The sequence below is a fragment of the Acanthaster planci genome, linkage group LG07 (assembly GCF_054643075.1).
Source record: "Acanthaster planci isolate LZ-2023a linkage group LG07, COTS_SCS, whole genome shotgun sequence".
NCBI classification, from domain to species: domain Eukaryota; kingdom Metazoa; phylum Echinodermata; class Asteroidea; order Valvatida; family Acanthasteridae; genus Acanthaster; species Acanthaster planci.
In genome coordinates, this window is record NC_141783.1 from 18,950,000 (window position 1) to 18,974,707 (window position 24,708).

Genomic DNA, 24,708 nt, shown 5'->3' on the forward strand with positions numbered 1-24,708 from the left:
CGAACCACTTCGGTTTAGAGCGCAATCTTCAAAGCTATGTGGTCACTGAGCTAAGTAAACTGAAGCGTTGAGTCGACCATTGGTAAGGATATTTTAAAAAATTAAGAAAGCCATCTGTTGCCAAGAAGTATACTTGTATATTTTCCAACAGTGAAGTACATGTATATCTTGCTAAGTTCGTTTTTATAATATGTTCTTTTCGAAGTTCGTTTCATGAATTTTTTTTTCAACTTCGTTTTAACGAGATATTGTTCCGTTTTCGTTTTGTAGATTTCGTTTGTAGGAGGTACATATTCTCCAGTTTGTTCTTATGAGATCTATTTTTAGAAACATTGTTTCGATTTTCGGCAAAAACCGCTTTTACGAAATGAGTTCAATCAACATTGTTTTCTTACGTTATATTTGTCCAAATGGATTTTCAAGAAATATACAATTTCAAGTTTTGCTTTATGTATCATGTAGACAACCTTCAACTTCACAAATATAACTCATAAAGGCGAACTTTATAACAGGTTTCATAAAAATGAACTTGGAAAAAATACAACTCGTACTTTGTTTCCAAAAATAGACATAATCTTTCTTTCTGGTAGTTTCAATTTAAAGTCTTTCCTGACGCTACTTGTGTTTGTTGACGCTTGCTAAATAGCATGACCGTTCCCACAGCCTACCTATGGAATTTTACCAAGCTCCAACAAGCGTCAACAAACACAAGTTGCGTCAACAAAGTTCAACCACCTGAAAATACCCTCTACAGATTTAAAAGTGGTTTTATCATATTTTAGAGACTCGAACACTTGCCATTGTATAAAAGAAACACTGAATTTGCTTTCTGATTCTCGCAAGAAAAAGAAAATTTTTGGCGATGCATGGGCCGCCATTTGCCTTTTTTAGCAGACTGTTTTGAAAGTTATTGATTGAGAGCGAATAATGAGCTGACGGAAAAAAGTCCCAAGAGGGCGCTAATCAATTCAATAAGTCTAGCTAACTGGCGCGGCCAGGAATCGAGGTTGATTGCGCATTGCGCAAGCGATAAAAAGAAATACAAAATGGCAGCTTCCAGCAGCTCGAGTCGTGCGACTGCGACATGTGCGAGTGAAAAGAGTGAAAAGAAGGTGGACGTGGAAGACATGGAAGACCGCAGCGAAACAGCAGAAGGGGGCTCCTTTGCGTCATTAGTAAGGGAATCTTTAGTAATGAGCATACTTTTGTCAGTTGTCCTTTTTAACTGGAGGCCTAGTTGTAAAGACCTAGCCCCACAAATACCAGAGAATATTAGCCCCATGTGGCACGGACTCTCACTCCCGCTCTATCCATAGCCACAAATCCTATACGCAATTTCGTGTCGGCGCACTGAACATTTTCGGCGCACCCACTTATCATCGTAGGCGCAATTTCTTTGCCACACAGAGATGATCCTTAGCCTCTCTACTTAGCGCCATTTATTGAATGATTTCACTCACGTTCTGGTATTTTCCAGTCTTTTTAACTTCACCCATTCAATCTCACGGGCTCGCTCTCACACTCACAGTCGCCGTCTTTAAAATAAGGCCATTGCCCATTAGGTCACTTGACCCCTCATCGTCTCGACGGCTGTTCCATGTCAAGACATATCTAATACACGGACTGAGCGATAAGATACTACTTGTACCAATGGGCTCTTCCAAAACTGGGGCAGCAGATTAGATGTCTCGACATGGAACAGCCGTCGAGACAATGAGGGGTCAAGTGACGTAATGTTCAACGACCTCATTTTAAAGATGGCAATTGCGAGAGCGAGCCCGTGAGATTAAATGGGTGAAGGCAAAAAGACTGGAAAATATCAGAACGTGAGTGAAATCATTCAATAAATGGCACTAAGAAAGTGGAGAGGCTTAGGATCATCTCTGTGTGTGTGCAAAAGAAATTGCACCCATGATGATAAGTGGGTGCGCCGAAAATGTTAAATACGCCAACACAAAATTGCATATACGGATGTGTGGCTAAGGATGGATCGGGAGTGAGAATCCGTGCCACACTAGTGGGGCTACACAAATACATGAAATAGGGCTGTAGTGGCTCTCTTTTACAATCTGTCTCTTATCTAGCGCCACAGGGAGCCTTATGGTGTAGCCACCACCTGCATTTTAGCCTACATTGAATTGTGAACATGGTAAATCTTAACAGCCATGTATTGTTTTGTTTTCAGCTTATAACAAGATACTTTGATAAGTCTACTTCCATTTTGACATGGTTTATTCTTCCTTGACATTAAGATGTCTTTCTGATAATAAATTTAAATTGTCATGCTTACGTGTATAATGTAGGTGGTGGCATTAACTTTCGGCATGTTATGGCTGTATGCCCAGTGTTTGAGTTCACCATTACTTTAAAACTTAATGTGCTTGTTATTTTGGAAAATCAATACAATAGCGCAGTTGACAACAGCACACTTTTTAGTAGGTGCTAACGCTTTGATACCCCTCCAGAAAAACAGAGGGGGGGTATAATTATTACAAAAGCCAAATGACAAGTCACATGCATTGCTATGGGTGGAGCTCATTTTCGTTCATAAAACCCTGGACAAATAAATGCACCCTGTGCAGTCTCGGCAATGCAAACAGGTGAAAATCTTGGTTATTTGCGTTTCACATGGGACAAAATCATATTTTGAGGGAGGGGGGACAAGTAACAAATAAATTTCACAAAGGGAACCACAGTTCTTCTAGGAAATATGTTTGGCGAAAGCCTAGTTAAGTACGCCGTGGTCTTGGACACGCATGTACAGATACACTTAAAACATGGTCTACGTCATAATTTGTCATAAAACATCCGCACATTATAATTTTGCGCCAGCTGCCCTAACTTCACCAGGCATCAGAGTTTCACCTATCGCAAAGTTGCCACAACAAATGACATCATTTTAAATAAGATTACACTTGGAAAACCCTATCTACCGCCTCTTCAGAAGGATCTATGGGCATAGCAGAGTAAACCTGAGGAAGAAGTTGCTATGCCACTGTTTCAGGATGTAGGTGGGACCAAACTTTGAATGACATCCGGTGCGCTGCTTCATGCCGTCGCCTGAACGGTGGAAACAGCTCATTTGCATATGCATGATTGGTTGAGGTGGGAAAACGCTATGCAAAGCCTGAGGTCAGAATAACTTGCTGTAATTGGTGCATCAGTTGGCAGACTATCGATCATAAAATCTTTGACCCTTAAAGAACAACTGATTAAGAGATATACTTCTTTGTTCTTTGCTTTGGTGGCGAGTATAGGGACGTGGTGACTATACCATCAGGTGCGTTAGGCCTACAAAGACAATAAGTCTTTTTCACGTTTCATGTGCGCAAGCTCAGAAGACTTAACAGAGGGGAATAAATTCATGACAACAACGTTGTGTAACGTTTGGCGAATGAATGCTTGGGATTGTAAATGTTATAGACAAATGTTCCCCCCTAGCTTTGTTCACTTACTTGCACGGGGGTGCTAAAATCAACATGATGACAGAACGGGCAGTTGGTTTACGATGATACATCATGATCAGACGAGATGGACATCAGGAGTCTGGATATGACGGATCATCAGTCATGTCAGTGACACTAGGCCTAGCCTACATCATGGCTTACATCCTGTCCTACCATGCCTACGTGGTCATGGTAGGCACGGTCAGGGTTAACAAGAACTGTGGGGTCCAACATCGGGAGCGGGCGGACGTCGGACCCCACAGTTCTGTGGGTAGGGTGTAGGCCTCGTCATGGTCACGATGGTGGGGATTGTGGATTTGGGGACCCTCTGTTTTTACTTTTACAAATGATGGGTGGCCCTGCAAAAGAGTGCTACTCAGGCGTTGTCTCTTGATTGTCATAACCATATTTGGGTTACACTTGAAAGAGCTCGAGTAAACATGGTAGGCCTAAATTGGGACATGCGGGAGAAAGATGTGACTTTAACCTTATGTCTATCAACGTAAATGCATGGTCAACTTGACACACACACGCATGTGTACATGGCAGACTGTATGCAGTGGTATGAGCTTTGGCTATTCTCTTCAATACTCTTACTCCCTAATCTGCTTTTGTGACATATTTGACCAATCAGAGATCAGGTTTCCAGTCACCAATTAGAGACACTGTACCAAGCACATTTCACATTATCGCCATGTCTGTTTCCAGTGGATGCATGCGTGCGTAGGCTTTGTTGATGTCATTGTGTCTGCCCCATAATTTCCCTCAGAACTCAATGCCCTGCCCTGCAGTTCTGTGAAATAATGTCACTGTCATCTGGTAAGGTGAGTCTAAAAACTTAAATCTAAATCTTCCCTCCGTGAAGGAAAGAGGTCCCGAAATCCACAATCCCCATGATGGTGGACATGATGGAATGAGCTCTAATGGTACATGTAGCTAGCACGGTTAGGGCCTACCTGCTTTAAATTTTGTCCGATTATGTCATGAGGGCCTACAGTATGTCGGGTGCAGTCGGTCAATATTCACGATAGCTCAGTCATGTCAGTATTTTTGCACAAAGAGCATGGTCTGTAGATCTATTTTGCTTCATGATTTGTCAATTATTCCGTCATCAGCCCTTCCTTCCGGTTGTGAAAGATTGTTTCAACAAACGTGAAAAAGGGAAGTAAAGTTGGAGATTCAGGCAGAAATAGACCAGTTGCTCATACCATGCTCAGAGCGATTGGGTGATTGTCACTCCCAACAGAGACATCATTTTCCCTTGCAGTGTTTTGTTATCACTTAGAAAGTGATAACATGTCCTAAAATGTAAAATTTAGCTGGGAAAATAATGAAGCAGTTATTAGATAACACTTGGACGAGTATTGGTTTTTTTTGAAAGTGTCATAAGGTTTGTGCATAGTATGTCAAGCATGTGTTCTTTCCATTTTAACAATTTGGCATGTCTAGGAACACTATTTTTTTTCACAATGGCTGTACATGCAGTCACGGAGGTTCAGACAGGTCACTGTCAACTTTTGTTGCCTGAGTCCAGTGTATTGGAAATGGGAACCAGACCAGTCTTTAGTGAATGGATATTTGACTTTATTTCCCTGAAAAAAATCCCCCAGGGGTATGAACTTATCGAAAAAACAGAAAAGAAAAACATGTACGGAAAGTAAATATTTTGAGAAAAATAAAAGAAAAAAGAAAGAAAAAAAAACACTCGGGGCATGGTTCAAACCTGTCATGATGAACTCACTGACGAGCATATATTGATTGGGATATATCGCATTACTATGATACACATACATGTAGGTTTAAATTGAAACTTGAAAGATTGGCAATCATATTTATATTATGCCGTGACTAGTTACAGAGTCACATTCCCTGGTTTTCCCTTCTCAAGAGATATGACCCTCAGTAGTCTGGGACACAGTGCAACAAAATCGATTTCCAATTGCACAACTTTCCTTTAATAGTATTTACACAGTTATATACATTTGTTTACTTTTTCACGCATCCTTCTTTACATGCAAACAATCTCTCCATGCTCTCAGTATTACTACTCCACTAGTAAGGGCACTAGATCTGCAAGTTGCTATTTCTATATATTTTATATTTAGAACATTACATTTTGATGCAAAATGATTCAAAGACATGTCTACATTATTTCTTGATTGGAAATAAACTACGGTAATTCTTACCTCGATTCTGCAAGGCAATTTAAATGTGTTCGAACTGTGGTACTGTAGTGCTGGACTGCTTGAAATATGGAAATGCACAATCATGTGACTGAGCCAGGTGTACAGCAAAACAATTGGCCGAGCATGGCCCATGTGATACACATGTGATGTTAGAATCTTCCATTATATTTTTGGGGCGTTTTAAGTGTGCTCAAGTTCAACAAAAAATCCAATAATGGACTTCTGAATTTGTTGGTTTGTTTTGTTAAAACTGTGCTGTAACGTCCTAAATGAACAAGCAGAATTACAACATCTATTTTGACTTTGCTTAGAAATCCAAGAAAGCGGGATTAAATCTAATTCATGGAAATAAGACTGAATGTAGGAATATTTTAGTATATATATTAGATATATTGCTCTTGACTGTTACATTTCAACCCCCAAGGATGCCCGAGATTTAGCATTTAAAACAGATTTTGTTATTTATACAGTCCCTTTTGACATTTGATTTAAGTGCAAAGTTAAAAAATATATTTATAAAACGGGTTTTGCCCTTACCCAACGTATATATTAATAAGCACTGTATGCTCAGTGCTTGTCCGAGAGCTTGCGAAAAAAGTCATAAGCTTACTCGGGTGGGACTCGAACCCACGACCTCCTGCTTACTAGTGCAGACGTCTTAACCACTCGAGGATGCCATGTACATGTAAGCGACTGAAGTTCAATCTTCATTAAGCTGTGGGAGGTCAAGCTAGCCCTGTGGTCCCACAAAACAGGAATACATTCATTTCAGATTTCTATCTTACTTAAATTTCCAGGACCTAGAAGTGACATTTAGCTTTTTGATATGTGTTAAATAAACCAGAGCCACATACAGCATTTATCATGTTTATAAATGTACTTGAATTCTTAAGGTTTCGTTATAGTTTCTGTAACTACATGTACGTGTATAGCCACTCCGGTTTTTTTACAGTGTGGTGCCCAGTTTTCTGATAAATCGGACCATTTTGCTGACCAGGTTCACGATGTTTGTATGCTAATCACTCTGTATACTTTGTGTATTTACAAAGTCTGCATGTGTTGGATCAGTCATTTGTCAGTTTTGCCCTACTTCTGAATTTTGAGACAAAATTGCTATGGCAGTGTATCGGATTGCTTTCCAGGGTGTCATGGATGTCTTGTGTGAAGCGTGCGAGCGTCTGAAGTGGAAGACGCCTACCAAGATCCAGCGGGAATCTCTTCCACACAGTCTGCAAGGTTTGTCAGAATTCTTCCTTGGAAAGGGAGCGTCTCGGGGGGGTGATGCCAATAAATTCCGGAGGATGAAACAAAATAGGATCACCCTTCTCTCTGTGTTTCTTGACAGTAAAACTTAAAAATGTCAGCAACCACACGTAGGCCTGATACAAATCTTCCAAAAAGTAGCAATTCATAGCAAGACACGTACTGGAGGACTTTCACACTGGTGTTGATATCCGCGGGCATAAAACAGAATAACATTTTGAAAAGTCACTTGCGGAAATAGTGCATTCCAAGAAACATTGGTCGTGTGTGTTCCGGGCGCCCAGCACCAAGTGTGCATAAATATATGTGCACACCAAAGAGACTCTAGTGCTGGGTACAAGTACACCATCTCTTGTCCCAGTAAAGAGCAGGAAGGCAGCGTTTGCCTTGGCTTGTGGATTCCTTCGGTACTACTCTTGTGAGTTTATTTGTTGGTATGTGTGAATTTTTTTTTTCAGAACGAATTTTGTGGACTGTGTTATTCTTTTCATAGCGAGATTTTTGTTACCTGATGCGATCTCTCATTGGGAGTTACAGGACGTGATGTTATCGGTTTGGCAGAGACGGGCTCCGGTAAGACCGGAGCGTTTGCCATCCCCATTCTTCAGGCTTTGTTGGAGCGACCGCAGAGGCTCTTTGCCCTCGTGCTCACACCAACGAGGGAATTGGCCTTCCAGATATCCGAGCAGTTTGAAGCACTGGGATCAACTATAGGCGTCACTTGCGGTAGGACATGGTTATTTTTTGTTGTCTATTTGTTGTACTCAGTGCAAAGTGGTGATGGCACTGGCGCTCGCAATCCTAGAGGACCAAAACCACATGCTGACCTACATGCCAGTATAACTTTGGGTAGACTTTGATGCACAAACATTGACAAAGAATCCTACATGCACCACTGGGTTGGCCTGAAAGATTTCGGTTCCTAGCCATAATCTGTGAGGAATGAGGATGTGTTTATTGTCTGCCAAAACCTACAGAGCACAGCAAAGTAGGAGTTTAGTCAACATTGTGAAAGCAAGGTGTCCACATGAAGTGATGAAATAGGTGTCCAAGTAACTAAGTTTTTTTCACAACAGTTTTGTTCAAAATGACTTGACACTTCTGTAGGGTTGGAGTTGGTGGAGGTTAGGTTCGTAAATAGAAGGTCTGAAGACACATGAAGTCTATGTCAAAGAGGATCTTATTGACTGTGGCCTCTTCACTCTATTAGTTACTTGTTTCCAGACTTCTAAAATATTTGGGTCTCTTTTAGGATGAAAGTAATAGTCTGGCATTTGTTGGAACATACAATGTAAACCGTCTTGTATTACTTAAACCGAATATGGAAGCAAAGCAAAATCTGAACATGTGCTTTTACACCAAACCCTCTGTCTGAAATACATTTTATTTCAGAAATAATCTGAAGTAAAGGAGAAGGTAATGGAGAATATGATGATTGGGCCTATTGCTAAGGTTTTCTCATTTGGATTGATTCCAGCTGTTGTTATTGGAGGCATTGACATGATGACGCAAGCTCTACAATTGGCTAAGAAACCACATGTTATCGTAGGTAAGGCAAAATCATACAGCTTTTGACTGCACTATTCAGGGATGAGATTTTTTTCGCTTTTTGGCTGATTTTCCTGGGGCTTGCGTGCCGTAAAGGGCTTCGCGCTGCGCGCTCGCAACTTTCAGCTTTTTCATTTTCTGAGAATCTCATCCCTGGCTATTACAGCAGTATTTTTGCCGTGTAACATTATCTAAAAACCTGTTTTTCCGATTACAGGATCAAGGTGCCTCAAGAAATAACTCGGGATATACTTGTCGGTTGAAATTTCAGCTCGCTCAGCTCTTTGCAGAGAGAGAGAAAAAAGATTAACAGTTCATGCACACTTTCTTCATGCAAAATCTGCAAGATTTCTTTGAAAGTACATGTAGGCTCAGAGAAACTTGTAATGAAGATTATAACAGTGCCTTGAGCAGCAGCAGTGCTGAATACTTGTATGTGTGTTTATGCATTTTTAAACATCGTAGTAAAATGTGCTTTGAACAGCACCAATTCAAATGCTCATTCATACCTCTCAGAACTATGTCTTTTGCGAAGCTCACAGTATTGATAAGGTCCGGCTGTGATGATAAACTGTATTTCTTGCAAAGTGAATTCCATCCGTTGGAGTCCCACAGTACAGCGGTTAACAAAAGTGAAATGACTCTCCGTATTTTCTGGTGCCCTATTTAAATCTGTCAGAGTTGCCTGTGGAGTTCTCCCTTTTGAGTAGGAAGATCACTTTAAACATGTTGTTGAATGGCAGACTATTCTTTCAGGTTGAAAAAAGTAGTGACTTATTCAGTCAGCATGTGCGCCCTCACTGTTGTTTAAACCCTTCGCGCCGGGAAGCGGATAGAGCGGAAAATTGAGACCTCAGCCCCCTTTCCAGCTATTATTCTCGGCCCACGCTTGAGCAAACACGGTGAAAGAAGGCATACCCTGGCTCTTGTATATATGGTGATTGGCCTTTGTGTGTTGCCAAGAAATGAAAAGGCAGAATTGCATCATCATCACCAGCTTCACAATAGCCCCCACTTTGAAAAGAGGCAACGGGAAGGTGGAAGCGTGAACAGAGCCGCATGCCACTGAACAATCAGCCTTTTCACTGTGTCAATCAAAAGCGTGCAGAGCACGCAGGGCCACAAACCGAGAATTTGCGGTTTGGCAGGTGGCCTTTGTGGCCAAGCGAGGCTAGAATACTCGGAGGCGGCTTTCAGAAAAAAGTCCCGGCGTCAAGGGGTTAAATACATGTGATGCTCTTGGCCTTGTGGTTTCTGCTTCAGCAACTCCGGGACGTCTTGTGGATCACCTGGAGAACACCAAAGGCTTCAGCCTAAGAGCCCTGAAATACCTGGTGAGTTGGACTGGACTTGATGCCAAATTGCCTGCTACTGTTCTCCTGTGAAGTGCAAAGACATGCACACATGCGGAAACAAAGCATGGTATTCACCACGTCTCAGGGTTTGATTGGTGAAACACAGAATTTTCATAGTTGCAGTGGATCATAGATCGGTAAAACTTGGAATATCACAAGCTTTCAGAAGATCACAAGTTTCATTACAACATTTTACGGCACTGTGGTATATGGTTGTGTATGCTTGCATTTAAACTTCAAAGGATGTAGTAAATTAGAGCGATGCTAAATGCTTAGCGTATAAAACCTAGATTCCTTTCCTTTAGTGAAATAGTACCAACCTTGTCAGTGCCTTCGTGTCCACGGTATATAAGACTATTACAAAGCCATGCAGTGTCTAATCCACTCATATAATACCTGAATAAGTACGTGTCATCTGATTGACTTGGTATATTGAATGGTGTGACTGTTGAATGTATCTTGGACATACAGTAGGCGTGGTTGCATCTCTTCACACAGGCAAAGAATGCTGTCGCATGTGGGAGGGGAGGGGGAAGCACAGTCGTGGCTCTGTATACAATTAGACAAAATTTCTATTCCTGCTGAGAATGTGAAAACTTTGTATCACCTTTTTATGCCAAATTGAGAGAGTGAAACAATTGCATATATTAGCAAGGGGGATTTATTCGGGCATTGTCAATGAATATTTCACATTCAAGCAGTGGAACGAATTTCATTAGTTGGCAGATTGAATGTTCCCTTTCCGCCTTTCGATCTGTTGCCTCGTTAAATTATCTACACCATTTCACTCATAAACTCATCATTTGTAAACTATCTTTTTATAGTATTACCCAGTATTGAGAATATACTGTGCTTGATATACCAAGCTCAATAAAGGGCATATCCAGATATTTCAAATGTTACTGAAATATCGTCTCATTTTTGGAAGGTCATGGACGAGGCTGATCGCATCTTGAACATGGATTTCGAAGCAGAGCTTGACAAGATCTTGAAAGTCATTCCCAAGGAAAGACACACATATCTCTACTCTGCAACTATGACGAAAAAGGTACGGCAACGTTGGGCTCAATTCCACCGTCTTAAAAAAATGAATGAGAGTGGGATTGGAACCTTGGACCTCAACAATGGTGCACAGGTGATGCACCCTGGGTCTCCTTGCGTATTTTGTGCGTGGTCTCAAAAGAACTTATTAGACCCACGTGTTCACATTTGCCCATCAGGACAAACTTTCCGCTTCTGTCAAACTGATTTGTAAAGTTTGTCTGGCTTGTGACTGCTTATTTACTGGCTGGTTTGGCACACTGAAGTCAAGTTTAACTTGGAGTACATTTAGAATGGCCTTCGACACATCTCCTGATGTCATGTTTCAGGTTGCCAAACTACAGCGGGCCTCATTGAAAGATCCAGTCAAGGTGGAGGTTTCCAGCAAGTATGACACAGTGGAGAAACTACAGCAGTATTATATCTTCATACCAGCCAAGTATAAGGTGAGCACGTAGGATGAGTTTGATAATCTGTTTCCGTGGTGATTGAAGGGGCACCGTGCGCCTAGTGCTGTAAGAGCTTTTCTGTTGTAGTGAAGTACATTTCGAGTTCCAAAATCTACTGCCAAATGTGGAACTGGTTAGATGTGAGCAAAGCCAGGGAATCTGGACATTCGATAGTATATGCACAATCGTCTTGATTACCAATTAGATTTAAGACTTCAGACTCTAACACTTTTGTTAAAAAAATGTCAGTCTTACATGTATAAAGAAAAGTACTCAAAAAGCACTCAGCCAAGCAAGCACTCTGTAAACATTCTTAAGCTTGCTTTTAACCCTAAAAGAGGGAGGAATCTGCCACCCCCCCAAACATTTTTTCCAATATCGCCGCTGTGCATTGATGTGTAGTGCCATGCTATTCTACACAGCACAAATCCTCTTAATAACTTTCATTCCAGAAACCTCTAAATAAGATTGTTTGGAAAATTTTGTTGTGACATCATTTTTAGGATTGCTACCTAGTGTACATTTTGAACGAGTTGGCTGGCAACAACTTCATGGTGTTCTGCAGTACTTGCAATAACACACAGCGTGTGGCGCTCATGCTGCGCAACCTAGGCCTGACAGCCATTCCTTTGCATGGGCAAATGTCGCAGGTACGTCTTCCATGTGTGAAGGTTTGGACCAACCTAAACCCTCCAACGTATTTGGGCTACAAGCCCTATTGAACACTACAACCAGTGATGTAATCCAGTCCAAAAGTCTGTCACGTGTCCATCACAAGTTTTCATAGTCAGTAGTCAGGTTACTAGCAATTGAAATGAACTATAACCAAAACATCCCTTGGCATTGTTCACCCTAGAGTGACTGGACTTGTGATGGACTGAACATTGACAATCATGAATCACAAGAACAGAGTGACAACAGTTTTCCTTTTGAAAGGGAATTCCGGGTTGCAGAAAACCTGTAGTGTGTAGGCACCTAGTAGTGTGTGTTTATGTAAAGAAATAATGTACGATTCTTTTGTCACAGTTGTTATGATTTTTTACCTTTGTTGATACAAATTGTATGGGAAAAGTGTTTGACAACAGAACGTTCATTTCACCTCCACTATGTGACGCACACAATAGAGGTGAAGTCGATAATTCATTAACGCACTTTCAAAGATCAAAAATATAATTTAACATTTGTTAAAGTTCCCCATATGATAAGAATCTTGAAACTGAAAACTTGTGGCTTGAGCAGAGCATTTCTTCAAATTCTAAAATATCTGATATGTACCCCCGTTGCACCCACAGTCCAAGAGGCTTGGAACGTTGAATAAGTTCAAAGGGAAGAGCAGATCCATCTTGATTGCAACTGATGTAGCCAGCAGGTAAGTGGTTCTCATCAGCTCGTCGAGCTTTGTAAGTACCTTGCTCCCTAAATATGAGACTGAAGCTACCGATTCTTGTGGAGAAATATTCAAGTTAAACTTTTTGAGAGTCATAAGGCCCTTTTATAGAGTGTAGATTACCAGGCTCTTCCAGCAAAATCCCCCCGGACCAACTAGGAGATTGTGAATGTAAGAGTTTGTATCTCATGGGTTGAAAGACCTAATGTACGTCGTGTGTTTGTGAAAAAAATTATTGTAAGAAATAAAGATTAAGCAGTGTTGCATTTACAATCCTTCCTTTCCAACATGGATTGTTAAAAAAAATTACCTGTACTCTTATTTCCCAAACCTCAGGGGGCTGGATATTCCGCATGTTGATGTCGTCGTCAACTTCGACATCCCTACGCATTCGAAGGTGAGAGACTGCATTCACTTTAACCGCACAATGCTTATCATCTTCTTATCTTCGTATGCAAGGTGTCCCTTCCTCCCGCAAATTCTCGATATCAATCTTTTTCCTCTCTGGGTTTTGCTGTCATTTTGTAATTGGGGAGACATTTCCAAAATCTACACCTGTGAAACTTTGCGCACATACATTGTAACTTTTAAAGGAGCAATGTAATAATTGTCCGGAAAGTGTGGACAATTTTTAATGTTTCAAAACTTTACGCCACAGGAATTTCAAACAGTTTTCATACCGTGATACCTACAAAGATGCACAAAAAGTGAGTCTGAGAAAAACTAATTGCATGAATCCTTTAAACACAGGCAGAGCTGTTCGTCTGTGTAATTTAACCCGTGGCCAGTTAAAGTTCTGAGTTTGAGGGTGCAGCACTTTCACTGATGCACTCCTTGCGGTTCACTTTGGGCCAAAAACCATGTAAGACTAATTTTTCACCATTAATGCTTCACACATTGAAGTTGCAAGCTCCTTTTTTTGTGCTGGCTTAACACTTGTTTTTTCCCACATTATTTCTGGCTAGGACTACATTCACAGGGTTGGCAGGACCGCGCGAGCGGGCAGGGCAGGAAAATCCATTACATTTGTGACACAGTAAGTCAGACCATCCATGTAAAAATTACTCTCTGATTACTGAAATGCTAATTCGTCATTAGTTTTGAAATGTTCACGATTCTCTGATTTAGGGCTGGTTAACATGGACGAGCATCAAAACAAAGTGTTGACAGAAAGCCTTATGTTACAAGACATTTTTATCCGCGCACAAGAGGGAAACTCACAGTGTATACCAATTAGTGACTTTCTACAATAACGGTAGCGTCCTCAGGAACAATATGAACATATGACCAGGATGTACTGTACCATGCCATGCCAGTGCGTGATGTCATACCTGATGAGACTGTTGATTGGTCAACATGCGCATGTTGCTACCTGCTGTCTCGTTTCTGTTTCTTTGATCGGTCGCTCAGGTTTCCAAACACTGCAATTTATCGCCTTATCGCATGGTTTGTCTGCTCTCGATTCAAAGAGTCTCCTAGGAAACCACTGTGTTCATTATTTGTTACTCAACAAAGCTCTGCTGAAGCTCGTCCGACATCAGGATAATTCTACAAGAGACAGAGACATGCAGGAATGCTCTCTGTAAAATACATGTGCACACTTTGATTTGCCACTGAAAAACTGTTTGTTTCTGAGAACTGTTCATGTGTCACCTTTATTAATGAAATAAATCATGTGTTTGGCTTGTCTTAAACTGAATGTTAAGACCAGCAAAACACCTATTTATTCCCATGCATAAATACCTTTAAGTCAGAGAGTCAAAACAAGTTTTAAAATTACAAATTTCCTGCGATTTCATGCTACAGGTTTACCCCTCCCCGAGCCATGTTATAAAATACTCCTCTCAAGAGCTGTCACAGAAGATATATGGCGATTGGTGTGGGCATGGCACGTATTGCTTAGGTGGTGCCAAGCCAGCTGGTGCTTTATATTATCCATGTGATCTGCTCTCAACCAATAGGAATGGTTAATGTGTCTTATGTAATTATGAATTCAGACTTACAGGTTAAGGTGCAGTTTAAAGGTAGGTCAGTTGTGTGAATAACAGAGTTTATCGAGGTTTGTAAATGTATTTGTGTGGTACTGCTTTAGCGTTGAAATATTGACCATTGCGCGCAAGATGTCATGAAAGTGGCTTCTTTGAGCCTATTGCCTGTTGGCGTACTGTTGTGTGAATTGTCCTCACTAGCCTCGTGCTTACCTTCCCAGGTATGACGTGGAGCTCTACCAGCGCATTGAGCAGCTGATTGACAAGAAACTTCCGCTATTCCCCACAGAGGAGCCAGAAGTCATGCTGCTCATGGAAAGGGTGACGGAGGCACAACGCTTTGCTAAACTGGTCAGTCTGTGCTTGGGTTAGCACAAGGTTTATTGGTGCAAGTGTCGGCAGTAACGAAGGAATCACAGATGACTGGTTGATTATAATCCTCTGTAGTCAGTCGGTTATGCAAAATCTAACAGTCAGTAGCCCTCCAACTGTAATGTTATTCGAACGCTTACAGTAACTAGATATTGGATGTGGTCTGAAGCATCAATTAGTCATTGCGCCATTGGTTGATCTTGTGCCACTACCTTTCAGTCCTTCCCGGTGTCCCAAATCCCAGCTTGTGAGTGGGGCAGACGGGAGATTACCGAAGTCCGAAAACTGCCCAGTTGCAGAAATTCAAAAAGTGTGGGGGGGGGCAAAAAAGTGGAGGATATGTATCGTCATATTCCCCTTAGATTTATTTTCCTTGATTCCTTCACTCTCAACCAACCAACCAAATCAATCAGCCAAATCAATCAATCAATCAACCAACCAACCAAATCAATCAATCAATCAATCAATCAATCAATCAATCAATCAATCAATCAATCAATCAATCAATCAATCAATCAATCAATCAATCAATCAATCACCTTTTCTCTCTAACTGAGTCCTATTTCACAGTCTTGCACGTGCTTAGAACTATGCATGCATGCTAAGAACAATCCGCATGTGCTCAGAACTGGTAAAAGGGACTGCTACGTTTACTGCCACCAAGTGTCTCAAAGTCTCCTTTTCGAAGGTGTGGAAGAATTTATTTTTGGGAGGGGGAAGCAAAGTCCAAGATTTCCAATAGAATCAGTTGATCACTCCTGACACGGACATTAAGAAAAGTATTTTTGACTAATTCGGCATGTAAGAGTTGAATATTTTGAACCTTGGTTTGTTTGCCCTCTCGCTGCTGTAGGAGATGAAAGACCTCGAAGACAAGAAGAAGGGGCGTGGCCGGGGAGTGGAGGATGATTCCGAGGATGCTGTTGGCATCCGTAAGAAACTGAAGATGTCTCACAGAGGAGGCAAGAGATAGCATCAGCGGACGTTTTGTTTGGTCTTAATGGGGGGGGCAATTTTATAGCACTGCAGAACAGAGAACGTGAAAGTTGTGTTTAATGACAGAAAATTATACTGTCTTAGCTCACAGTGTGGAATGATGCTTACACGTGCATGAAGATTTCTGTTGACACCTCCTGATATTAAGCAAAGTTTCTTGCTTTTGATGTGCTTACAGGTTCATAGCTTCTGTTAAATTGGGCCTCGATTTTAAAAGCAATTTTCCCATTTGAGCAGATTTGGTGCTAGCCCGGAGCAGGTGTCTCACAAGCAAAATATCAAATGCGTCATTTACAATTGTAGGTTGAGAGAAGCAGGTTGTGGCTAGGCATTAGCAGGCATGCCCAGAGAGAGGATTGGAATCTACTGAGCATCCCAGTTGGGTGTCTTAAACACGTCCATCCTCGACCAGCACCGCATAACATTTGGCCTCTTTGGAAAGTTGTTCATAAACAGCTTGAAGGACATGTATTTTATGATGGGAGTGTTCACTGCATGGGAACTTAACTGTATTTTTTTTTTTGTTGGTTTTTTTCAATATTGAAAATGGCACGAAACCAAATCCTGTGTCTGACAGAAAAACCTTCATATGCTTGCTTGTAGGAAACATTTTTATTCAACCCCATAAGTAGAATGATTAACATCTAATAAAGACTTGTTATGCAAACTCACAAGACCAGTGTTGTCATTCATCCGAATATCTTAGAGTTTTTATTGTATTGTATTCTTTAACCCAAAATGATCCATTTTGGGGGATTATTTGTTATCATATGATATTGGAGAAAATGTGGGGGGGGGAGATATCCGCCCCTCCCAGCTGTTAGTGTTAACAAAGGTGGCCCATTTTAGCTGGGGATGTGCTTAGGCGTAGCACTTTTCCTCCGTTAGCCTATAGTCCGACAAACATATTCAGTTTGACAACTAGAGCGGAAAAACAGCATTGACTGTGGGGGGAGGGTTGGTGTTTTCCCAGATTTTTCTGGATAAGTGTGATGATGTAATTCGACTAAAATGCATTAACGAAAGTTCAGGGTTCATGACGACCGGTGAGTCCATGAACGTGTACCCTTGTTTGCCAGACTAAAGATGTTTGATATGCATCATGTACGAGCATGGGAGTCACCCAGTGGGTCGGGGTACTATCCCATTCCCCCCTGCCTTTTCTTCCTGACCCAAAAATTAAATGTAGGGGGAGTTGGGCTACATCAGATTCATGTATGCCGAATCTTCTCTCCTATGATTCCAACAAAATGGTTCCAAACTAACGATCAAAATTATTTCCAAAATGAAGAAATTTTGCAAGAGCATTTGCTAACAAATTGATCAGAAATTGCCAGGGATCGCACCACATAGCATGTTGTAGAACTCAAAATTTTCCGGCTCCCTTTATTAGGCGTACCCCAGACCCCACGCCATCGGGGCTTCATGTTTTGTGTTTGCATTATGTCTGCTGCTACCCCCCCCCCCTTTATGAAAGCAATTGGCACAAAGGCAAATGTGTACAAGCAGGAAATACTCTCGGCAATATTTGGCGAGGTTTTGATCCGACCCACAACATTCACAATAGAAAGCCCGTCATTCAGAATCTTTTGAAAGGAACTTTTACAGTACTCTGTTGAAATGGACATGAGGAAAACCGTCGGGAAAACGATTTTGAAAAACGGGTCAAAGAGGGGTGACATTTGCTGTGGTATTCACAGACCATCCCTGCTGGGGCCAGACGACGTTTTCCCAGGAGGGTGCTTACACTGTAGACGGCATCCGTCATGGGAAAGGCTTTGGAAGTGTTGGTCTTCCTGGTGCTGTTAGCAGGAGTTGCAAAATCGGAAGAAACGATGCGTTCAGCATTAACACAACCGATTCCGCCTAGCTTCATAGTCATTGTGTCACTCGAAGCCATTGTTACCTGCGTCATCGTCGTTGTCATCATTTTCTTGTGCTGCACTTGTCCAAGCAAACGTCCCGCTCACGATGACGAGGATGAGCAAGTCGGCGGGTGTCAGAGGAAATACGGAAGCCTTTCGGTTGTGAATGGGAGTAGGCCAAGGGCGGATTATCCAGTCGTCTCGCGGCTCCAGCTGGATTGGGCGGATGGTATCACGACTGTGACCTCCCCGAAGCGCGGCCCGCTGTATGAGACCAAGATCCGAAATATGGACACGCACCCTCATTCAGGTTTCCAAGGGTCACCCGAGGCACATCAGAGCGTGCAGGCATCCCATTCCACGGGCTCTCCGCCCCATGGTATTAGCCCTTACGTCGTGCCTTGGAGGCCGACCAGCGCAGAAAGCCTTGCTGTTGTGCAACCGCTATTCGAAGTCCTGGCTCTTACAGCGGGTAAGTTCCAAAGACATTAACTAAAAAAAACCGAAAATGGACAGCAGTCCTTCTCATTTTTCCTTGAATGTTATCGGTACGAAAGTGATTGTTGTGTGATTACACAATACCAAAACTTTGAAAGTTCAGGGGCTTGGCATCTCGATCCTAGCAAAATCTGACAGAAGAAGATTGAATACGAAACCCAGAAACAAAAAAGAGGAACCGATATCTAATTTGACAGACCCTTCCCAGTGGGACCTGGATGAGGGTTTATTCTTTAGACACGTACACTTAAGTGTTTTGAGCAACAGCGTAACAATTGCACACAGCTCTTTTCCATCATCGAATTTTTAATGTTGAGACGCAATGGGAGACAGACCTTAAAAAGGAGGCGTTCCTCATAATCCCTTGAAGTCGCGTCATTGACTAAATATAGCGCTCACCCTGCCTTGCAAATCCAAAATTTTACTGTCCTGGAGGAAATGATGAGGACCCCATAATGTAGCAAGGAATTAGATTATAAATAAATTATGTCTAATACGCTGAAATGAAAACATGAAACAGTGTTAAAACGTCCCCGGGTACATCAGAAGTAATAAAAAATAGGATTGTCACATAATTATCATACCGAATAAGGAAAAAATAAAAACATAACCAGTCTTCTGCTTTCCATCAGCACGAGACATGACAAGGCCTTCTACACAGCCGACGACGAGCTGCCGTGGGGCAGAAGAGCATGCATAGGTACGTGGTTCCGCCGGCGGAGCGCTGGAGCAGTCAATCACAAATAATCCGAGCCATGGAACTACCCTTGGCTAAGGATGGGCTTAAACTCAAGGAGGAGGCAACGGAGGAAGGGGAGTGACTGTAGGTAACAAATTAAGAAAATCCGAAGAGGACCAACTGCCCCCAATCGTCAGGAAATGAGGAATAAGCTGAGCCATTATTGCTGCATTGAGAGGTAAAACTGGACCTAAAAGTTTTTGTGGAGGAGGTGTTTTGATGTTTACATCCCGAAACCCCGTGGGTGCCGCAGACTGGTTTCGGCTTCCTCAATTGGAATGTAGATCCCAATCATGGGATGGACTGTAACTAGCCAAAACAAGAATAGAAACATAATAAGCAATGTGGATTGTGTATCTTGAAATTTGTCGAAATTTTTAAGAGTTTTATCTTGTTAACCACGTGAATGTTTCTAATCATATCTAATCATAATTATTTCGGCTCGCTTAGTACATGCGAGAGCAACGTGTGTCTCAACCCCCACCTATTGGGTCCACAACCCATCACCTGAATGACGGAGTATGAAACCTATCGCGTACAAGCACTTACTTACGATGCAATCAGAGCTTATTATCCTAGAAAGTTTGCTGGTCTGAAACACGGTTGTGGGAGACTTTAGGTACCATTATTCCGTTGACACCTCTCTGTCATAGCTTGAAAGCATAACAATAGAGGCACTATTATATACCAAGTATATAGCAAGTTGGACTATTCACCTCTGTAAAAGCTAATTTGTAGAGTTTCCAAATTAGAACATTGCAAGGAGAGAAGCTAGCCCGCTGTGGGATACTCTGGGGCCCTCTATTTTTCGAAGCCATGCACATGTAGGTGCCTTGCCTTAGTCACGGAACCGAGTCCTGACCCTTTAAAATATTTAGGTGTACCCGATTCGTATTTACTTAGAAAGGAAAAACGTCAACACAAACGAAAGGGGGTTTCCCACGAGGACCCCCCACACGCAGTTTCGTCCTGGAGCATCAGACGCGGATCGGGGGGGGGAGCTCAGGGCCTCCCGCTGCTCATTACAATTTCTTTTTTTTGGGGGGGGGCTACGTCTAAAGGTTTGAAGATTCCTAAAAAGTTAACCTATGTAGGTCTTATTTTCTGTGAGTGGTTGAGAACTAAACAAAAAAATGAAATGGCTTCACCAATGGCGATGACTGTAGTAACTCTCTCCCCTTGTACGAACAAAAAAAAACACCCCCCCCCATGAACTCCTGGACCCACCCCTGCGCATGTCCTTCCTAATAGCATAAATGAGACTATTTTATTATGATGTCTGTTGGCTGATTATTAACTCGGAAATTTTACTCATATCTTAATCTTAAGTCGTCATTACGTAACATGTTTGGAATGGGTAGAATATCAAAGCTCAAAGTCCGACGTTGACGCCATAACGCCCCAATGTCACAATACCAGTCACCATTAAAGAGAGCTTTGATATAAAGGAGGAATGTTTTGTTGTCTTGATTTTTGGACAACGTCAATCCACATTATTTGATTCGTAACTTGTCCATGGATCCACAAACTCCTAAAGAGGTAACGGCACCAGGTGACTCGGAGCCGCCCCCGTACAATCCCTCATGGACTTACCCGCCCGTCGGAGAGAGCGCGCCCGCTCCGTACCCACCACCCGCTGGCTACCCTCCACCGCAGAATGCAGCCTACCCACCGCCAGCACAAGGCAATGCCTACCCGCCTCCGACGAACTACTGTAAGTGTATAGTTCTTACTTTGTTGATTAGGGCACTGTATCCGATTTTGTTAATGTCGTTGGTTTACACATTTCATCCCCTACACCAATGAGGTATACTGATATTGAGACCTGTAGTTCTTTGCCAGTTTCTTCTGAACAACCTTCACAATCCCATCATCTTTCTGGGAAAATGATAATCCTCATATTATGCTCCAAATTTCCACAAGTTTTAACCCCCCCACCCAAATAAATTTTCTTATTAAACATGCATTTTTAGGAAATGTCAACCATTTTCGTCGATTTTTTTTAATTGATCTTAAAAAAATCAGCGTTTTAACCCAAATGTTTCGGACACGCACCGTCCGATTTTTTGCCCAGGGGGGTACATTACCAAATTGGGGGGGGGGCAATGTTTTCCAAAATGACAGGGATGTTAACCTTTTCTCGTCTTTGAAGAAAGGGTTATGTGGGCATGGCCGGCATTGCCCCTATTCTGTCCATGTTTTCTAGGAATAACCCTTCCCTCTCTCGATTACTGTCCAAACAGCAGCCTACCCACCCGGACAAATGCCGCAACCGGCTCAGGTGACCGTGACAACTACCACCGTGCCTCAGTCCACCGCCACCCACCAGATAGTCATGGTCAACACTTGCCCCAACTGCCGGTCCGGGGTGCTGCAGGAGCGCTTCCCGCCGTGTGCGGTGCTGCTGGCTATTTTCTTCTTCCCGCTGGGCGTGTTCTGCTGCCTGGCAATGCGTGAGAGGGTGTGCACCAACTGTAACGCAACCTTCAGCTGAAGGATAGGCGGTCAAGGTCAAGTAGGAGCCTGTGTAGTCCTACGGCAAATCTCGATTCAAGACTTAATAGTGGTGATTGATATTAAATCTTGCACTGGCAGGGTATCCAATATTACAGCGAATTTGAAAAGTATAACAGTAAAAGTCCAGCATGGGTACATGACTTCTTAGTTGGGGCATCCCTTTATAACTCAATGGGGGGGGGGTGGCAAGAAGAGGTCTATGGCCAACATTGTGGTCACGTGAATCACAATTAGGCACCGACGAAGATTATGTATAAGCCCCAAGCTCGACTAAGAGCAATTTCCTGGCAACGGAGGCTCCTTTGGGGAGAACTTCACTTCGCTGGTTAGAACGACTTCGAAGTGCGTTCGTTTGCGGTCACGTAGCGACCAACAAAACGAGCGCTCCCCACCAACTTGGCTCTTTTCAACCGATGGGGGGGTGCTTCTGCTCGAGGCAGAGACAGGTTTTTCGCTTGATAGGAAACAGGGATAGAGAGATGAGTGTGTGATTTCCCGTGCTACCCCCTGAGCACCGCCATCCCCTCCTATTCTCCAAACCCACACGTACACCCCAACCCCACCCACAACTCAACCCAACCCCAACTATGCATGCAAACACTGAATTGTTATATGGGTTTCTTTATTTCTTGCTTCGGGTCACTTACGACTTTGAGAACTCCCCCATCAAACCTAAAAATCTTCCCTTTTCAGATTTTTTCCTCCACACAGAAAGCCCCTCTTTGTCAATTCTTAAACCGAGCTTGTCTATTTTCCAGAATAAAAAAAAGAAACTTTAGATTTCAAATCGAACACTTTGTAAAAGATGAATCAAGAGTCCCAAATATCACAGTTGTGACTGGAGGACAATCACTGAAAGACGTCAGGGAACAATTTGGCTATTGTAACTTAATTTTATTGCTAAATTATTTTAAAGTATAATTAAACACAATGTAATATATATGTTTAAAAAGAGAAGTTCCTTATCGGTAGCCCCTGAAGTGATAGAAGCATTTTTTTTCGAGTAGAAAGAGGGCTGTGTGGTCAAAATTTTGACAGTAAGCCTCCAATATCCACGTACATTTATACCTTAGTTTGAATCGGCCGTTGCTGTCAATATTTTCTATGGGACTACCGGAGTATTCAATGATTTTATGTCACACTTGGCTTAGCGCGGCAGCCTGAGGGTATGTCTGAGAAAACAGGCGGTGACAAATGCTGCGGGTTCCATAGTTGTTAGTTCACAAAAGCTTGCAATGGCATCATGGGAAACTAGTACCCGAAAAAGTACAGTTTTCCGTCGCACATTTTTTGTCAGTACAAACTGCAAAATATTAATTTTATCTACCCCATTTCCGCTCCTCCTAATTTTTCAACTATTGCATCTGGTGCTTTTATTTCTTCCTAAAATTATTTTTACTTTAAAAGAATAGTAGGCTAACTGAACAATCACAATGTTTTATAGTAGGCCTAATTAATTAATAAGTTCTTACAAAAACTGTATCCCTAGCTTTATGTGTTAATTTAGCTCTCGGGTTGCGTTCTACGATAAACATTTCCAAAAGTATTTACAAACCTATTAATTGTCTTGATACTTTTTTAATCTTACTTTACTACATCGCTATTTAGTGACAAGCAGATTTCAAGATCAAAACCAGATGATACATTAAACAGTTTTGGCAATTTAAAACAGTGCTTTGTTACCTTTCGTTGATATCAGACAAATCATTCCAATATATATATATATATATAGTTTGGTATAGGCCTACCGTGGAGGACGCAGAAGGAATTTGAACTGCCCGGGGAATAACATCTGGCCAAATTACCGCTTTCTGGCATGCCCGGTATGTCCACAGCCAGAGCGCGATGAACGCTTGCTACGCACCACCTGTTTCACAACCACATAGGGTGCAGACCAGTAAATCAGTTGCCATAGACAACAGTTATAAATATCCCCACTTAAAAAAAATCGGGAAAAATACACACAAGTTTCACAGGTGTTCAAGACACATATCAAATTAAAGTTCACTTCCACAAATGTCCGTTTCCCTTCAATTTTCAGTGGCCTAACCGATGACTTTTGAAGATATTTCTCTCCAAAGAAAATAACCGCTTTTAACAGTCAGGAGGCCCATCGCCATTTTGGTAATTGATGCCTACACTCCATGGCAAAATAGAGCAATTTGGAGGGCCCCGTTTGGGCCAATACTTTCAGAAATACAAGCTGGCTAGTCCTGCCCCTGCATTTCATCCACCCTTTTTAACAAACCACCCAGTCCACGCGCCACGCCCTAATAACAGAGTACATGACAGCCTACAAATCGTGATTTGGTCCGCACAGGACTGGCCTGCAACCTTTAGTCCCCCTTTGTACCCCATGATCGCCAGCGCAATTTTTCGCTGATAATCTGCATCCTAAAAAATGCTGTGTACTACAGTATAGGAAGTGGCCTATTCATGTCATCGTTGGTGCTTGGTCTGACAACATCAAATTTAATGCTTGCGCAGTTCACTGCGCAAGCATTAAATTTTGCGTGTACAATTAGGCTGTGTACCTGAAGTGTTCATATGCAGTTATTGCCCTTATCGAATCCTGTCTTCTGGACTTATTTTGGGAATAAATAACCAATGGCAAATAGATAAGATATTGTATTTTATTTGAATCGTTTTTATTACGGAATTTACACAAAAAGATACTTTATGAGATCTCAGCTCACGATCGCTCCTTACGATGAAACAGCGCATTTTGTTTTTCGTGAACTTATTAACTGTCCTGTTGTGGTCAACATGTTGTTGGCCAGTCGTACCCAAATTCGTACAAAGACTTTGAAAACTGATTTTTTGGAGTGACAAAATAAAATTACAAACATTGCATGGATAATGGAAAAGTGCTTCAAAACTAAAAAAAAATGAATTCACGACGGCAAAAGTAAATCTAGCGTTTGACATTTTTTTCTTTCTATTTCCTGGTCACTGCGATAAGTTGTAGTTAATTGCAAAGAAAACACCACAAACACTGCTAGGATAATACTGGCCCCACTTGTCCGGCTAAGCTGTAGGCAGTGAATCGGGCATTTTT

At 42.0% G+C, this 24,708-nt stretch overlaps 2 protein-coding genes across 4 annotated transcripts; both read left to right on the forward strand.

The window, feature by feature from the left end:
- Positions 1-1,015: 1,015 nt before the first annotated feature.
- ddx47 (DEAD-box helicase 47) lies at positions 1,016-16,705 on the forward strand. The gene is made up of 13 exons (XM_022229181.2): positions 1,016-1,175; positions 6,775-6,868; positions 7,433-7,621; positions 8,373-8,444; positions 9,707-9,777; positions 10,727-10,846; positions 11,169-11,285; positions 11,792-11,938; positions 12,581-12,657; positions 13,012-13,072; positions 13,641-13,711; positions 14,885-15,014; positions 15,889-16,705. The coding sequence occupies exons 1-13, from the start codon at positions 1,047-1,049 to the stop codon at positions 16,006-16,008; spliced, it is 1,398 nt and encodes a 465-aa protein (XP_022084873.2). The 5' UTR covers positions 1,016-1,046; the 3' UTR covers positions 16,009-16,705.
- An 830-nt stretch (positions 16,706-17,535) lies between these two features.
- On the forward strand, positions 17,536-24,677 carry LOC110976141 (membrane protein BRI3-like). 3 transcript variants are annotated; one of them, XM_022229184.2, is made up of 3 exons: positions 17,536-18,368; positions 19,027-20,847; positions 21,380-24,677. In XM_022229184.2, the coding sequence occupies exons 2-3, from the start codon at positions 20,649-20,651 to the stop codon at positions 21,625-21,627; spliced, it is 447 nt and encodes a 148-aa protein (XP_022084876.1). In that variant the 5' UTR covers positions 17,536-18,368; positions 19,027-20,648; the 3' UTR covers positions 21,628-24,677. The 3 variants fall into 3 exon arrangements, with proteins under 3 accessions (XP_022084876.1, XP_022084874.2, XP_022084875.1); XM_022229183.2 differs by having other exon boundaries at positions 17,541-18,368; positions 21,377-24,676; XM_022229182.2 differs by lacking the exon at positions 21,380-24,677 and having other exon boundaries at positions 17,538-18,368; positions 19,027-20,587.
- The last annotated feature ends 31 nt before the right edge of the window (positions 24,678-24,708 follow it).

Coding starts and splice junctions, on each gene's coding strand:
- ddx47 (XM_022229181.2), top strand. CDS start 1,047: ATGGCAGCTTCCAGCAGCTCGAGTCGTGCGACTGCGACATGTGCGAGT. Junction 11,939..12,580: donor TGCATGGGCAAATGTCGCAG/GTACGTCTTCCA, acceptor TTGCACCCACAG/TCCAAGAGGCTTGGAACGTT. Junction 13,712..14,884: donor TCCATTACATTTGTGACACA/GTAAGTCAGACC, acceptor TTACCTTCCCAG/GTATGACGTGGAGCTCTACC.
- LOC110976141 (XM_022229182.2), top strand. CDS start 17,798: ATGGGAAAGGCTTTGGAAGTGTTGGTCTTCCTGGTGCTGTTAGCAGGA. Junction 18,369..19,026: donor AGTCCTGGCTCTTACAGCGG/GTAAGTTCCAAA, acceptor GCTTTCCATCAG/CACGAGACATGACAAGGCCT.